Source organism: Galeopterus variegatus, unplaced genomic scaffold (assembly GCF_000696425.1).
Source record: "Galeopterus variegatus unplaced genomic scaffold, G_variegatus-3.0.2 Scaffold4386, whole genome shotgun sequence".
Classification (NCBI taxonomy): Eukaryota; Metazoa; Chordata; class Mammalia; order Dermoptera; family Cynocephalidae; genus Galeopterus; species Galeopterus variegatus.
The window spans coordinates 147,395-163,881 of record NW_007730497.1 but is presented as its reverse complement, the minus strand read 5'-3'; the positions used below and the strand labels follow the sequence as shown (position 1 = coordinate 163,881).

General features: G+C 36.0%; 1 protein-coding gene across 1 annotated transcript in view; it reads right to left on the bottom strand.

Annotated features, from left to right (window-relative positions):
• The window catches only part of RFTN2 (raftlin family member 2), a 32,607-nt gene extending 25,857 nt beyond the window's left edge, over positions 1–6,750 (bottom strand). Inside the window, exon 1 of the mRNA XM_008587421.1 lies at positions 6,349–6,750. Coding sequence (XP_008585643.1) covers positions 6,349–6,487 — 139 coding nt within the window. The 5' untranslated portion in view covers positions 6,488–6,750. The remainder of the gene's footprint in view (positions 1–6,348) is intronic.
• Positions 6,751–16,487: the final 9,737 nt, after the last annotated feature.

The window sequence follows — 16,487 nt, the reverse complement described above, 5'->3', positions numbered from 1 at the left end:
CATCTTCATTGAAGTATGGTAGGGGTTGGCAAACTCTGACCTGTGGCCTGTTTTGTTACATGTTGCTATGGCTGTTCAGTACTTGGATGGCAGAAGTGAGTAGTTGTGCATACAGAGACCACATATTAACCATGTAGCCCTCTGCAGAAAAAGTTTGCCGACTTCCACAGTATAGTGTTCCATTGTGTGAGTATGCCATGATTTATTTTTCCATTCTCTTGTTCTTGGAGTTCTTGGTTGTCTATTACAAATAACACTTCCATGAACACTCTTGTATGTGCCTGATGGTGCGTATGTGCACACATTTCTGTTGGGTATATCTTCAGGTAAGTAGACAATGCCAAACAATTTTTTTTCCAAAATGGTTATAACAATTCCCAACACTAGGTGTTGGCACTTTTTAAAAATTTTAACCATTTTGGATGATTTATAGTGGTATCTCACTGTGGTTTTAACATGCATTTTTTCTGATTACTAACAAAGTTGAGCACAGTTTCTGTTTCTATTGGTCCCATGGATTTCCTATTTTATGAGTCCCCTGTCCAAGTTCCTTATCTATTTTTCTATTGGATTGTTTCTTCCTTATTGAATTGTAGTTGTAGTTTATATAAAATGGATATGAACCGTTGTGAAAGTCCTATTCATTCTTTAAATCTCAGATGAGATTGCGTTGCTTCTAAGGAGACTTTCTGGATCCTACCAGAGGATCTTCTTTCGAGGTGCTCTTCTTTCTGCTTCTACATCCTTGTACTGTTATCATAGCCTGTATCACAGTGTATAGAGCATACATTGTAACTGCATGTTTACTTATCAGTTTCCCTCACTAGGATGCTCACTAGATGTAAGTTCACGGAGGGCAGGGACTAGGCTTTATCTTGTGTACTTTCTCTTAGCACAGAAGATCCTTAGTAGGTGTTCATTCAAAGAATGAATAATAGTCCCCCCAGATATAAGAAGCATAAATGGAAAAAAACAAAACAATGTAGATAGCTGATAGAAATGTACACATATTGTCTTCTAACATCAACATCTTTAAATTGGGTCAACAGTATGCTATTGACATTCCCTCCTTTTCCAGTTCAGAATGGAATCTTTCTTTCCCACAATAGTTTAGATTTGTGAGGTTTTATTATTTTTCTGAACCAAAATATCTCATCATATCAAACACAATGGAACTCCTTATATAGCTTTTTAACCTGGTAGGACGATAGGGTGAGGCACCATCACAGGGATTATATTGATGTTTTAGTAGATTTAGTCATTTTTATTAATTTCTTTTACATAGCACTTTACTTTTGAAAATCCTTTGACTGCTTGGAGAAATGGCCAAGAACTTATTAGACTGAGATAGACATAGAAAATTTAGGCCGATCCTCATTTCTTCCTTTTTTTCTTTTTTTTTTAAACCTTTATTGCTGATCCTTTATTAATCTCTTGTTGATTTTTTAGTGCTCTCTCTGCAGTGCTCCATCTTTATTCATCTTGAAAGTTCTCTAACATCTAAAATTACTGACCACTTCTTGCTTTTGAAACCCTCCCCTTCCTTGTGTTCTCTGGTACTACAGTCCTGATTGTTTTCAGTCTCTACCATTTTTGTTGAGTTGTTCTCATTACGACTATGCCCAACAATTTAGCCCAAGACACTTGTGCTCTGCCCATATTCCCTCTCTTAAAGACTATCTATTTTAATTCCCCCTCAAAAATCACCACATCCAGCTATACATCTACAACTGCCTCTATCAGGGTGTTCCATTGCCACCTCAAATGCAACATGTCTGTAGTGGGATTGCTCTTTGACCACACACCGTATTCCCTTTGGGGCGCCCCTCTTTCTGTCAGAGGCATCATTATTTCCATAGTCACTTAGGCTCAGAAACGAGAAGTCATCCTAGATTCCTCATTCTTTCCGTCTCTTTGTATTAAGCCAGTCACGGGCTGAGTTCCTCCTTCACAACATCTGTTATATCTACCCCTCGTGTTCCATCCTTATTGCTGCCCCACACCTGTGGGTCCTTATCATCATTAGCCTTGGTCATTATTAGCTTTCCTCTTCTAGCTTTTCTCTTTGCCTCCATCCCTCCTCACTGCAATCCTACATTGATCTCCTTGAAACACACGTCTGTACCTATCAACTACTTGTTCAAAAAGCCTTTACAAATAGTTATAATCCAAAGAATTGAGTCTTAACCGCTTAGCCAAGTCAGAACCTTCCATACTCCATTTATTCCCAAACTTATTTCCTGGTTCTCCCCTATGAAAGATCCTTTGCCTCACTGCTCTGTTAACTAGCCCTTGAACATATCTTAACCTCTTAATCTTTTTCTGTTTATCTAAGCCCTACTTTTTCTTCAAGGACCAGTAAAGTCCTAATCCAAGTTCCGACTGATCTTACTCAAAACAGATTTTTCCTTTCTCTCACACTTCTTGTAGCACATCATTTCCTCCATGTGTATCTTGTATTGTAATTTTTCATCCTTTCATTTATTCATTCATTATTGCAACAAAATGTATTGACCATCACTTATGTGCCAAACACTGTGCTAGACACAGGCTATACAAAGACGGATAAGACATAGTTCCTAGCACTGAGGAGTTCATGATCTTGTTCATTTTGACCAGGTGGAATATAAAATACTCAAGGGCAGAAACTGTCTTATTCCTCTTTGTATTTCCAGTACTAGTCAGCATCTTCTACAGACTACATACATAATATGTGTTTATTGATGTTAACAATGATGATGAAAGACAAATAGAGTTTCTTATTCTAACAATAATGAAACAAGCTAGAGACTAGCACAATTTTATTCAATATGTTTTACATAATTCTACTTTAAATAAGAAAGCTCTTATCCATCCTTCTGTTGGGTTTTTACTATTGTAGAAACTCTTTTTACTCATAGAGCTAGAAATGCTCTAAAAATCCTTAAGGCTATTATTATTCAGATTGTTTTCTGGGATTGTACAAGGAAGTAAACTAAACCTTTTGGATCATTGGCAGAGTTAATTTTTCTTTAAGAAATTCTATAATAACATACTTATATACACATATCATACACTCTCAAACACACATATGTGGGTATACTATAAGAAATCTCTACACAATTTCAAATTTGCACTGATAAGCAGTAGTCAAAAGCTGTTAATGAGCTGCTACGTTATCATAATATGGTGAAATTATACAATAATCCAGAAAACACATCACAAAACTTGTACTGAAACCCCATGAGTGTAGTTGGTAAACTTGGCATATGGCTCCAGAAAAATCTAGCCATGGATGAGACATTAAATTTGTTGAAATTAGGGGTTATGTTTTCTATTTCTTCTATAGTCCCTAAAATACTTAGGATAGCAGTGTACACAGGAACTACTCAAAACACATTTGTTGAGTTATAGTTAAACAAATAAATAATTTTTTGGTAAGGATAAGAAAAATGTGTATGAAGCCTGAAGTGAACATATAAGTAACCAATAATTACCATATACCAGAGGAAAAATGCAGAAATTATTTCAATGACCTCAACAGGTTGGTCAAAAAATTTCCTATAGGACCTATAGGAACTGGGTATAAAGCAGTAAAGAGACCCGTTCTGTCTCCAGATGTGGATACAGAGGGTGTTCTCACAGGGTAGATAACAACTTTTATTAAGGACTTACCAAGTACCAGATACCTTTCTAAGAAGGTCATCTTGTATTATCTCCTTTGATCTTTAGAACAACCCTATGATGTTAGCACCATTAGAACCCTCACTTTGCAGATGAGGAAACTGAGATACAGCAAAGTTTACAAATTTGGCACAGTTAGTTAAACAGCTTAGATTCAGGACCCAGGAACTGTGACTCCAGAGCCCTGTTGACTTAATGACTATGCTATTATTTCTCCTGTGAAGATGCAAATAATGACTTAAAGGCCAAAAAGAAAAAGAAAAAAAAATGTGTGGGAAAAGTAGAGAGAGAGAGAGAGAGAGAGAGAGAGAGAGAGAGAGAGAGAGAAGTTGTTTAAGTTGTTTTGTTTGTTTTCTGGGTGGAGCTTTGAAGGTGAAGGCAGAGAGTAGAAGGCAACAAGTTGAGACTTGCATTGGGACTGCACTCTCTGTCCCATGGCCTCTATTTGGAAAAAACTGAGGAAAATAATGTATGAGACAGGCTCATCATGTGCATATACAGCTGTCACTAAGCCATTTTGTTTCCTCAAGGGTTGCTCACTGCATGGTGGCTTCTCAGAGGCAGAGTGCCACTATTCAATACTCCTTCCAGCAATCCCAGGACAGAATTACCAGTGCCAAATAATAGAAAGCTGGCATATTTTAATCCATTCTTGACTCACTCCTTTATACACTGGAGTGGCAGGTGGAGGTCAGAGACAGCAGAAGAGAGGCAGGGAAATTATGATCTGAGAAGTGGTTTGTGGAGCTGGGTTGATGCTGAGAGTCCTGGCTTCTGAAGCAAAGGCAAAAGCAAAGATAAAAACAAACACATGAACAAAAAACCAAAACAAAAACATGTGAAAGAATTGGAGAGAAATGGGGCACCAGGAGACTAGGCGCCTGTACCAAATGGGAACCAGGTGCAACTTTAAAATAACGTGCCTGCTTTATGTGTCAACATTTGTACACTATGCTCGTACTTACATTTTCTAGTGCAATACTCTATTACCTACTCCAAACACCTAGAGTGGAAGGTAGAAATTATACTTCTTTCACAGAGAGGACTTCTGTTAACAACAAAACCAAAACGGCTTTTGAGTAGAGCTGTAGGTCATTGTGACTCGAGGATGACTGCATTTAGACAAATTTGTTTGAGACGTTAACATTGTTGGAAGGAAATGAATCAGAAAAACTTTTTAATTCATTTTAATTCCAATGATCCTGGTGGATTGTGCAGCAAATCTTAACATGCAGATCAAAATGGCTCTGGCCTAAATTTTATGAATAGACAAGGTTTCAAGGTTAAGGAGCGTATGTGTTTGTGTCCTATGGATTTAACAGAAAATGGTCCTAAAAATAATTGACAAGAGAAATCAAAGGAGCAAACACAGAACAACATTGCAAATATTTTCCCAAGTGATAATTTTTGGAAAAGTACAGAAAAAGTTCATACAATTGTTTGGTTACTTCTCTGATTATCATCATTACGTTAATCCACTTTTAACTTGCAGTTAAAAAGAAAATTAAAAATACTAACTCTTTTGACTTTTGGTAGCCTTAGCTGTAGATAAAAATATAAATGTGAACACGTTAAAAGTATATGTACAGATTTTGTGTATGTTCCTGGAGGGGAGTTTGTTTGCTGGCCAGCTCTATTTTTGACAAAGAAAAATGGGCTGCTCTTGCTTCTTGCACAAAGATTCACTGTTTCCAGAGCAAACCAACTCCCTCCCACCAAAATGGAGAACTTGTATTTAAGTTGGAAAGAAATTAAGCTAATACCAATATGATAATTTAGTTAGTATAAACTTTCTATGAACTGAGTAAAATGTGTGGCTTATTAGAATTAAAAATATAACTTTATAATAATAACTTAAAATCCTAATATCTGAAAATTTTAACTGTAAGCAAGATTCTCTAAATTTCGTTTTTAGTACCCTACAATTAAAGATATAGTTCTTTTTAAATCGATTTTGTCTATGCAGTTATACAGTATTCTAAAGTTTCCAAAAGAAATGAGTCAAAGTATTTGTGAAGTCGAGATGCCTCTGTTCCTTTCCACAGAGCTGCCATCTGGGCTTGTTTATTTGTGTTTCCAACTTTCTGGAACAGAGAGTTTCTCTATTAGGGACAGGGCACCGAGCAAAGGAAGTGTCTTACAGGAGGTTACTTTTCTTTTTTCTTTTAACTATATTTTCAAATTTTAAGTTTAGTTTGATCAAAATATCAAATAACTAGCACAATAACAAAATTTAACACAGTCAAAAACCTCAGAATTGTCTTAGCAAACAATCTTCTACAATACAAGTAATATTTCCTACATGCTACTCTCTTCTGCCTCTCAAATCTTTTTCAAAACACAAACTGTCATTAAGGCTATAGCTATTTGGCCTGGAAATCAAACCTTTTTCATGAATCTTACTATAAATAAGCATTTGATTTAAAAATGAGAGAAGTATTTCCAAGCAGTTTTCCTAATTTTATAAAGTACATATGAGCAATGTTATGAAAAACAAAACAAAACAAAAACAAAAACGAAGCAAACAAAACAAAAATCTTTCAAAATATAATTAAGAAACAAAGCATTACTGTTAGATTGATTATACAACCTGATTATGAAGAACAGCTTAAAGATTCACAAGCCAACACTTAAAAAAAATTAGTATTTGAAACATTTAACAAATAAAATAGAAGCAAAAAGTACCTTGTAAAGTAAAATCCAGCAATACGTATTCATAAGCAAATTCTGTCTTTGTTTCCACTTGCGGTCTCTTCAGGGTAGAAAATATTTTTCCAGGGCTACTATCATCAGGGTCTTCTAGTTTTCTAAGTCCGCACCCCATGGCAAAATCTGTAAGGAATTAAATTGCAGGAAAGGGGAGGGAGAGCAGCAAATTCTGTTGTATAAGCTGCGAAAAGATAGTTACAGACTTAACTGCTTTGATTTTGTTTTCAGCGAAACTATAGATACCCAGAAAGAAAACATTTGGGTCTAAAGCAATGAGCTGAAGACTTTTTCTATCCATTTTTCTGTAAAGTCACTGAACCCATGATTAAGCTACAGCTCCGGGAGGCTGGGCTTGATTTTAGAGAAACATGCAAGCTGCTACAACTTAGTGGAGAATTTCCATGCCACGTCAATTTACAGCCAGCCCCCTACCAGAGTTCTGTCGCTCAGGGCACCAACAGTGCTTTGTCTATTCCAGTTGGCTGAATGATAAAAGAGGTGTCCAAAAACGGAAATAAAAAGGCAAATGTGCAACTCGCATATAATTATCTACAAGTAGAAGATATATTCAGACACAGTGGCATTACAATTCTTTTTCTGTTTTTTCTCTTCCCTCTGTCCTGTGTCCACCCTCCTTCTTTCCTGCTACTACCAAGAAAGCAAAAGGGGTGGGGGAGAGAGAGGTGGCGGAGGAGAGAGAAAGAGAGAGAGAGAGAGTGAGAGAGAGAATGGATTCTCAACACAGTTGGAAATAAAAATTATTTCCAGAAAGGAAGTCAGCTTTATGAGAAAACTTTCTGGAGTCTAAAAGGAGAAAAGTAAAGTAAAAAACTAAAAAGCACCCTAGTCTTTAGGTAGCACTCTTGAGGATTTCTTTCCACATGAAGCTTCGTTTGCTGGAAAAACCATATGCTGATTATGCCAAGAATAAAAAAAAGATATTAAAATATTTTCATAAAAAGCCTTTACTTATTGCAAAAAAGAGACAGATATGTGGATAATTAGTTTCTTCAACATCCTTAAATAGTTTAAAACACTCTGCTACTAGATGGCTTATGATGGTAACTAACACAACACTTTTATAGGTCTCAAAGTATCCTTAATTAAAAAAAAATAAAAAACAACAGAACTCTGACAATTCATTCTCAGTGTTATAAATTGCCATTAGCTGAGGTCAAGAACAATTTATTATGGACCACTTGTAATGAGTGTTTATTTATTGCATTTCACCTTTTATAGGTCAGGTGTTACAGTGCACGTATCAAAACTGAGCCCTGGTATCAGACTGCCTGGGTTCAAATCCTGCTTCTAAGGCCTACTAGAGATGTGATCTTGGACAAATTACTTGACCTCTTCAAGTTTCAATTTCCTATCCTATAAAACGGAGTTAATAATAGTACTTACAAGCTTATTATGAAGGCTGAATGAGATAATCTTATCTCCTATCTTAACATCCCTGGCTAACAGCATGAAATACATTCTTTAATATGCCTACATTATAAAACAGAGTCAGGAGTAGTAATAGGAACAAGGTGATTCTGCCACCACTCCCATTATTTACGAAGTAATGGTCACATTTGAGAGTCTAGAGAACACAAGCCTGGGAAGATTTTTCAATCACACTGAAGAGTGCACATGAAAACTCTCAAAAGGGGGGTGGATTATTTGGTTTGTAGATCACTATCGCCTTTTGTCTCTTCCCTCTGCCTACTTGTTTTGAAATATTTTACTCCTCAGAAGTGTTTTTAATAGAGGAAAATGCCATAGTCTTTCTTGCTCAAGGATAAGCATGGTCAGTGATAATTTCTGGGTAAATTTGGCTAAAAAGGCAGCAGACTCTGACCCAGTGTGACTCATTTGACTATTTGCAGTGCTTTTGGGCCTGTCATTTTTCATGTCCTCTTTTGTATGATGGGCTATGAGCTCCTATATGGCAGAAATGGAATCTATGAAGGTCACTAGTACCTATTGCAGTGCCTGGAAGATTATTTAAGTACCCATTATATTTTTTAAGTGCCTGCTATATTCCAAGCACTGAACTACATGCCGGGTCCACAGAATGACTAAATATGACTTCCGCTTCAATGAAACTTATGGTTTAATGGGAAAGACAAGCTTATAAACAGATAATTTCAATATAACTTGAAAGATAGAAGTACACATAGGATGCGATAGACACCCACCCTATGTGTAGGATGCTATAGACACCCAGGCCTCTAATTCAGCTTGTAGGATGATATCTGAGTTGTCTTTAAGGATGAATATGTGTAAGATGGATAAAGAGAGGCAGGGAGCATATGCCAGAAGGAGAGAAAAGCATGAGCAAAGTCATGGCATAGTGAAGCCGTCTGGCATGTTCTAAGGAACATGAAGTAGTTGAGAATTACTAGAACATAAAATGTGAAAAAGACTAAGCTGTAAGGGAGGCAAGGGCTAAGCTGTAATGGGCTTTGTATGCCATACAAAGGATGTTTGGACTTTATTTTGTAGGTAACAAAGGAGAGTCAAATAATCAAATAGAATAGTCAAATGGGGAGTTTGAAGCAGATAAGTAACATCAGTTTTCATTTTAAATTGATCACTGTGGCTGCTTTGAGGAAGATGGTTTTAATTGGAGCAAGGATGGAGGGAGACCATTCAGGAGGGTAATGTAACAGACCGTTTGAGACCTGATAACTGAACAAATGAATGAATGTTGTGCATTGGTAGGTCCTTAAAGAATTTCCTTTATATTGGGAAAATAGAATAGTTTGGTCAGGGCCCTCAGCTCAGGTCCAGTTGGGTGTAGTTTTAGCACATACTTTGTAAGCAAATTGTGTGTATGTGTGTGTGTGTGTGTGTGTGTGAGGAGTTAGCGTGCATGTGTGCCAATGTATCTTTTTAGTGTTTTGCTATTCTTGTGTTCTTCAGAGAGAGAGAAAGAGAGAGAGAGAGAGAGAGACAGGAGTTTTAGTGAAGCAGGTGGGTCGGCATCTGCCTCGGGCATCCACCCTGTGTAGCCATGCTTTCCAACCTATGGCTCCAAGGACCTTTTGGCCAGTTACCTAGCTTATAGACCTGCGTGAAGGAGTCTGGTGACCCAGGCTGGTATGTGAAGAGTTTGTGACCCAGTCTGTGAACGGGCTTGAGGACCCAGCCCTAGCTCAGCAATTGGCCCAGTTAGTATGGGATTACAGGCAGGTAAAAGAGCTCGACAACTAGCGTGGTTGCCTAGCTTTGCAATTGGCTATGTCGACAGAATTCCAGACATCAGCTGTGGCTCCACACTTTACTTTTACTAAAAGGAACTACAGTTCCTTTTCTTTTTTATTTTTGGTGGCTGGCTGGCTTGAGGATCTGACCCTATGACCTTAGTATCACAAGGCTGTGGCCTAACCAACTGAGCTAACCAGCCAGCTAGAACCACAGTTCCTTAAGTTTACAATTAAGCAATCTCTTAGGCCATTCTCTCTCCAAAATCCCAATGAAATAAGAGTTTTATTTGATCCTTAATATTTCAAAAACACATTTTCATTTATCAATATGGCACACATTCCTGCTATTTTAACAATTATATGGGATTTCACTGTATTAATATAATGTTTAACAAGTAACATTTTGGTTATTTTCAAATTTTCACTGTGAAGATTTTTGTAAAGATTACTTTTCCCCCCCACTTCAGATTATTTCCTAAATACTTAGATTTGACTTAATAAATGGTCAAATAGTTTATATGCAAGGAAATCAGCTAGAAAGTAATAAGCAGAGGAGCTGGTGGATTAGCTCAGTTGTTAGAGCATGGTGTTCATAACGCCAAGGTCCAGGGTTTGATCCCTGTACTGAGTAGCCACCCCCCCCAAAAAGTAATAAACAGAGAAAATATTTGCTAATGACTAAATAATCCATTTATATTAACTATATAAATATGTGGTTAGCCATAAAGCTGTTTAAGGTATTAACATTATATATTTTGAGATTTTGTTGATTAAGTTACCACATATTTCGCCTCATGCTTCTCCAATGCCTGTACATTTTTATCCAAACACTTTCATTCAAAAATTTTTCTGCCTCTTCATTTTGTCCTTAAGAATAATTTACATTTCTTCAATAGTGTATTTCTCCTTTTGGAGCAAACATTCTAGTTTTTATTTTTATGTTTTTTCCTTTTTGTCTTTTTTTCGTGACCGGCAACGGATCGCAACCCTCAGTGTCGCGCCCGTACCGGACCGGGATCAGCAACGGGATCGCAACCCTCAGTGTCGCACCCGCACCTCGCTCAGCCAGTGAGTGGCTGGTCTGTATGTGGGATCCGAACCCTCGGCGGGAGCGTTGCCACACTCCCAAGCGGCGCACTGTAGCAGTGCGCCACCGGGCCGGCCCAAACATTCTAGTTTTTTAAAAATTAATAAACTTTATTATTTTTTTAGAGCAGTATTAGGTTCACAGCAAAATTGAGCAGAGAGTACAGAGAGTTCCTATATATCTCTTGCCCTCTACACATGCATAGCCTCCCCCACTATCAATATCCTTCACTGGAGAGGTATATTTGTTACAATTGATGAACCTATGTTGACACTTTATTATCATCCAAAGTCCATATAGTTCACTGTTGGCGTACATTCTGTGGGTTTTGACAAACATATAATGAAATGTAAATGCCATATAGTGTCATACAAAATAGTTTCACAGCCCTAAAAATTCTCTGTGTTCCACCTACTCATCCCTCTCCTACTTCTTGTCTGACTCTGATCCATCTGGAAATTGTAATATAAAGGGTAAGATATGGATCTAAGTCAGTTCTCTTCCACCCTGATATCCAACTGTCCATCCACATTTGTTTCCATAGAGGGTCTTTTACCAGTGGTGTTTTCCCAGGCTTGTCATATATGGAGTACTTGCAGTAATTAGGATACATTTTTGGAATAAATGTCTTCTAATATTGGTCGCTTTTTTTGTATTGAATTATATTTGTTTTTGCTAATGGTAGACTTCAGGGACAGCTTTGAGGTTTGTATTGTAAATGGGGTTTCCTCAAGTGCAGGTTTGTATGTGGCTAGATATGATGAAAATGTATTATCAATTATTGTCTATGCCCTAGTGTGTGCTCACTTAGTCCTTCAATGAATTAAAGAACTTTATGAAAATGTTCTCCATAATTGGCAGCATAGTATTCTGATAGTTACTAGGCTAGTTCGGATCACCTGAGTTCATCGAAATCTTAAAGCTTGTAAGAGATAATTATGTATCATCCAACTCACTCCCTACAAAGAAAAGTTTTCACGTAATAACTATTAAATCCAATCTGTTTTTTGTGGCCCTGTTCAAAGTAAATTCCACAATAATTCAGTTATTTGTGCAGTGCCTACTACATATGTAAGGCACTACATGAACACAAAGATTAAAAAGCCACATTTTATGCTCTCCAGAATTCACAAGCTAGCAGACCAATGTTGAATTTTAACTACCTAATGTACTATCAGCTTCATAATGCAGTCAAATTTCCTAAGAAGTTAATGACTTATTGAAAGCACTACTTATTGAAAAAGCCATTCTTTCTGTAATGATTTGAAATACTGTATTTATCACATACTTAATAGCTAGATAGACTAAGTTTTGTATTTTGACTTTTTGTTTTATTCTATAGTTTGGCACTTTTAAAAAATTTCATCTTATTTTTTATTGAAATGTAATTGATTATAAATATCTGTGTGGTACAGAGTTGAATATCAATATGTGTCTATAGTGTGTGATAATCAAATCAGGATAATTAGCATATTCATCATTACAAAATGTAATCATTCTTTGTGTCCATTAACCAATTTCTTACTAACCACCCCCCTACCCTTACCCCACTTCTAGTAACCAGAGTTCTTTTTTCTCCTTCTGAAAACTCAACATATTATTGTGATTGTTCTTTTTTTCTTTCTTATTTATTTATTTTTTAGCTCCCACCATAAGTGAGGACATGTGGTATTTCTCTTTATGTGCCTGGTTTATCTCACTTAACATAATTGTCTCCAAGCTCATCCATGCTGCTATGAATGGTAGAATTTCATTCTTTTTTATGGCTAAATAATATTTCGTTGTGTGTGTGTATGTGTGTGTGTATATATATATATATTATATATATATACATACATACACATACATACCACATTTCACTTATCCAGTCATATGTTGATGTACATTTGGGCTAGTTCCATCTTGGCTATTGTAAATAAAGCTGCAATAAACATGGGAGTGCAGGTATCCCTTTGACACGATGATCTCCATTCCTTTGAGTATATACCCAGTAGTGGGATTGCTGGATCATATCTGTAATTGTTTGAGAAACCTCCATGCTGTTTTCCATAATGGCTGTACTAATACACAGCTCCACCAATGGTGTATAAGGGCTCCCCTTTCCCGGCATCCTTGCCAGCATTTGTTATTCTCTGTCTTTTTGATAAAAGCCAGTCTAACTGGGGTCAGATGATATCTCAATGTGGTTTTGATTTGCATTTCCCTGATGGTTAGTGATGTTGAGGATTTTTTCATATACCTGTTGGCCATTTGTATGTCTTCTTTTGAGAAATATCTGTTCAGCAACTTTGCTCATTTCTTAATCAGATTTTTCTTTTTCTTTTTTTACTATTAAGTTGAGTTCCTTGTATACTCTGCATATTAATCCCTCGTTAGATGCATATTTGCAAATATTTTCTCCTACTCTGTCGGTTGTCTTTTTACTCTATTGATTGTTTGCTGTCAAGAAGGTTTTTAGTTTTATATAACCCCATTTATTTATTTTTTTCTTTTGTTGTCTGTGCTTTTGAGGTCTTATTCATAAAGTCTTTGCCCAGTCCTATTTCCTGAAGTGTTTACCCTATATTTTCTTCTAGGAGTTTTATAGTTTAAAAACTCACAGCTAAAGACTTACATTTAAATCTTTAATCCAGTTTGAGTTGATCTTGGTATATGGCAAGAGGTACACATCTAGTTTCATTCTTCTGCACATGGATATCCAGTTTTTCCAGCACCATTTGTTGAAGAGGCTGTCCTTTCCCCAATGCATGTGCTTGGTGCCTTTGTTGAAGATCAGTTGGCTGTAAGCATGTGGATTGATTTCTGGGTTCTCTATTCTGTTACATTGGTCCACGTGTCTATTTTTATGCCAGTACCATGCTGTTTTGGTTACAATAGCTTTGTAGTATAGTTTGAAGTCAGGTAATGTAATGCCTCCAGCTTTATTTATTTACTTATTTATTTTTGTTCAGGATTTCGGTGGCTATTTGGGCTTTTTTATTGTTCCATATGAATGTTAGGATTTTTTTTCTATTTCTGTGAAGAATGTCATTGGTATTTTGATGGGGATTGCATTGAATCTGTAGGCTGCTTTGGGTAGTATGGACATTTTCACATTAATTCTTCCAATCCATGAACATGGGATGTCTTTCCATCTTTTGGTGTCCTCTTTAATTTCTTTCATTAGTGTTTTGTAGTTCTCATTGTAGAGATCTTCCACCTCCTTGGTTAAATTGAATTCTAGGAATTTTACTTTTTAGGTACTTATTGCAAATGGGCTTGCTTTCTTGATTTCTGTTTTTTTTTTTTTCTAGTTTGTTGCTGGTGTATAAAAACGCTATTGGTTTTTGTGTATTGATTTTATATCCTGCAACTTTACTGAGTTTACCAGCTCTAGGAGTTTTTTCGTAGAGTCTGTATACAGGATCATGTCATCTGTAAACAGGGATGATTGATTTTGTCTTTTCCAGTTTGTATCCTCCTTATTTCTTTGTCTTGCCTGATTGCTCTGGCTAGCACTTCCAATACTATGTTAAATTGGAGTGGTGAGAGTGGGTATCTTTGTCTTGTTCCTGTTCTTAAAGGAAAAGCTTTCAGCTTTTCCCCATTCAGGGTGATGTTGGTGGTGGGTTTGTCCTATATAGCTTTTATTGTGTTAAGATACTTTCCTTCTATACATGGTTTGTTGAGAGTCTTTATAATGAAAGGATACTTAATTTTGTTAAATGCTTTTTATGCATCTATTGAGATAATCATCATATTTATCCCTGCTTTTGTTGATGTGGTATATTATACTTATTGATTTGCATATTTTGAAACATCCTTGCATCTCTGGGATGAACTCCACTTGATTATGGTGTATAATCTTTTTGAAATGCTGTTGTATTGTGTTTGCTAATATTTTGTTGAGGATTTTTGCATCGATGTTCATCAAGGATATTGGTCTGTAGGTTTGTTGTTGTTGTTGTGTCTTTGTCTGATTTTGGTATCAGAGTGATGCTGGCCTCATAGAATGAGTTTGGGAGAATGGTCTCTGTTTCAATTTTTTGGAATAGTTTGAAAAGAATTGGTATTAATTCTTCTCTAAAGGTTTGGTAGAATTCAGCTGTGAAGCCATTTAGTCCTGGGCTTTTCTTTGTTGGGAGACTACTGATTACTGCTTTGATTTTGTTACTCATTATTGATCTATTCAGGTTTTCTATTTCTTCTTCATTCAGTCTTGGTAGTTTGCATATGTCTGGAAATTTATCCCTTTCCTCTAGATTGTGAAGTTTGTTGGCATATAGTAGTTCATAATAGTCTCTAAGGATTCTTTGTATTTCTGTCATATCAGTTGTAATGTTTTCTTTTTTCATTTCTGATTTTTGTTATTTGGGTCTTCTCTCTCCTTATTTTAGTCTAGCTAATGGTTTGGATATTTTGTTTACCTTCTTTACAAACCAACTTTTTGTTTCATTGATTTTTTGTATTGTTTTTTGGGTCTCTATTTCATTTAGGTCTGGTCTGATCTTACTTAATTCTTCCCATCTGCTAATTTGAGGACTGGATTGTTTTTGTTTTTCAAGTTCTTTGAGGTGTAATGCTAGGTTGATTATTTGAAGTCTTTCTATTTTTTTGATGTAAGCATCAAACTTCTCTCTTAGTATTGCTTTTGCAGTATCCCATAGGTCTTGGTTAGTTGTGCTTGTATTTTCATTTGTTTCAAGGAATTTTTGATTTCCTGCTTTATTCCTTCTTTGACCCATTGGTCATTCAGGAGCATGTTGTTTAATTTCCAAGGATGTGTATAGTTTCTAAAGTATTTTTTGTTGTTAATTTCTAAATTTATTCCATTGTGGTCTGAAAATATACTTGATATGATTTCAGTCTTTTGAAATTTGTTAATAGTTGATTTGGGCTTAACATATGGCCTATCCTGGAGAATGATCTGAGTGCTGATGAGAAGAATGTATATTGTGTATTTGTTGGATGAAATGTTCTGTAAATTCCATTTGGTCTAAAGTGCTATTTAAATTTGATATTTCTCTGCTAATGTTTTGGTCTCGATATCTGTCCAGTGCTGAGAGAGACACGTTAAAGTTCCCAACTATTATTGTGTTGGGGTCTATCTCTCCCCTTAGATCCAATAACAATTGCTTTATATATCTGGGTGCTTGTGTCGGGTTCATGTATATTTTATGATTGTTATATCTTCTTGCTGCATCAATCCTTTTATTATTTTATGAGGTCCTTCTTTGTCTCTTTTTATAGTTCTTGGTTTGAAGTCTATTTTATCTAAGTATGGCAAGTCCTGCTCATTTTTGGTTTCTATTTGCATGTAATCTTTTTTTCCATTCCTTCAGTATTACTTTATGTGTGTCTTTATTGGTAACGTGAGTTTCTTGCAGGCAGCATATAGTTGGGTCTATCTTTTAAGTAGGGAATTTAATACATTTATATTCAGGGTTGTTATTGGAAGGTATTGCCTTATTCATGCCATTTTATTAATTTTTTTATGGTTTCATATTTCTTTTGTTCCTTTCTTTGCCTTTTATTGTTTGTCCTTGCTGTTTGGTGTTTTTTGTAGTGATAAGATATATTTTCTATCTCTTTCTCATTTGTGTACCTGTTCTACTAGTGGTTTTAATCATTTCTCGAGTATTTATGGTCATATATGTAGATCTTTTGCTTCCAGATGTAAGACTTCCTTGAGGATTTGTTGAAGGGCCAGTCTTGTGATGATGAATTCCTACAATTTTTGTTTGTCTGAGAAAGATACTATTTTTCCTTCATTTCTGAAGGAAAGCTGTGCTGGATATAGTATTTTTGGTTGGCAGTTATTTTCTCTCAGCACTTTGAATGTATTATCCCACTCT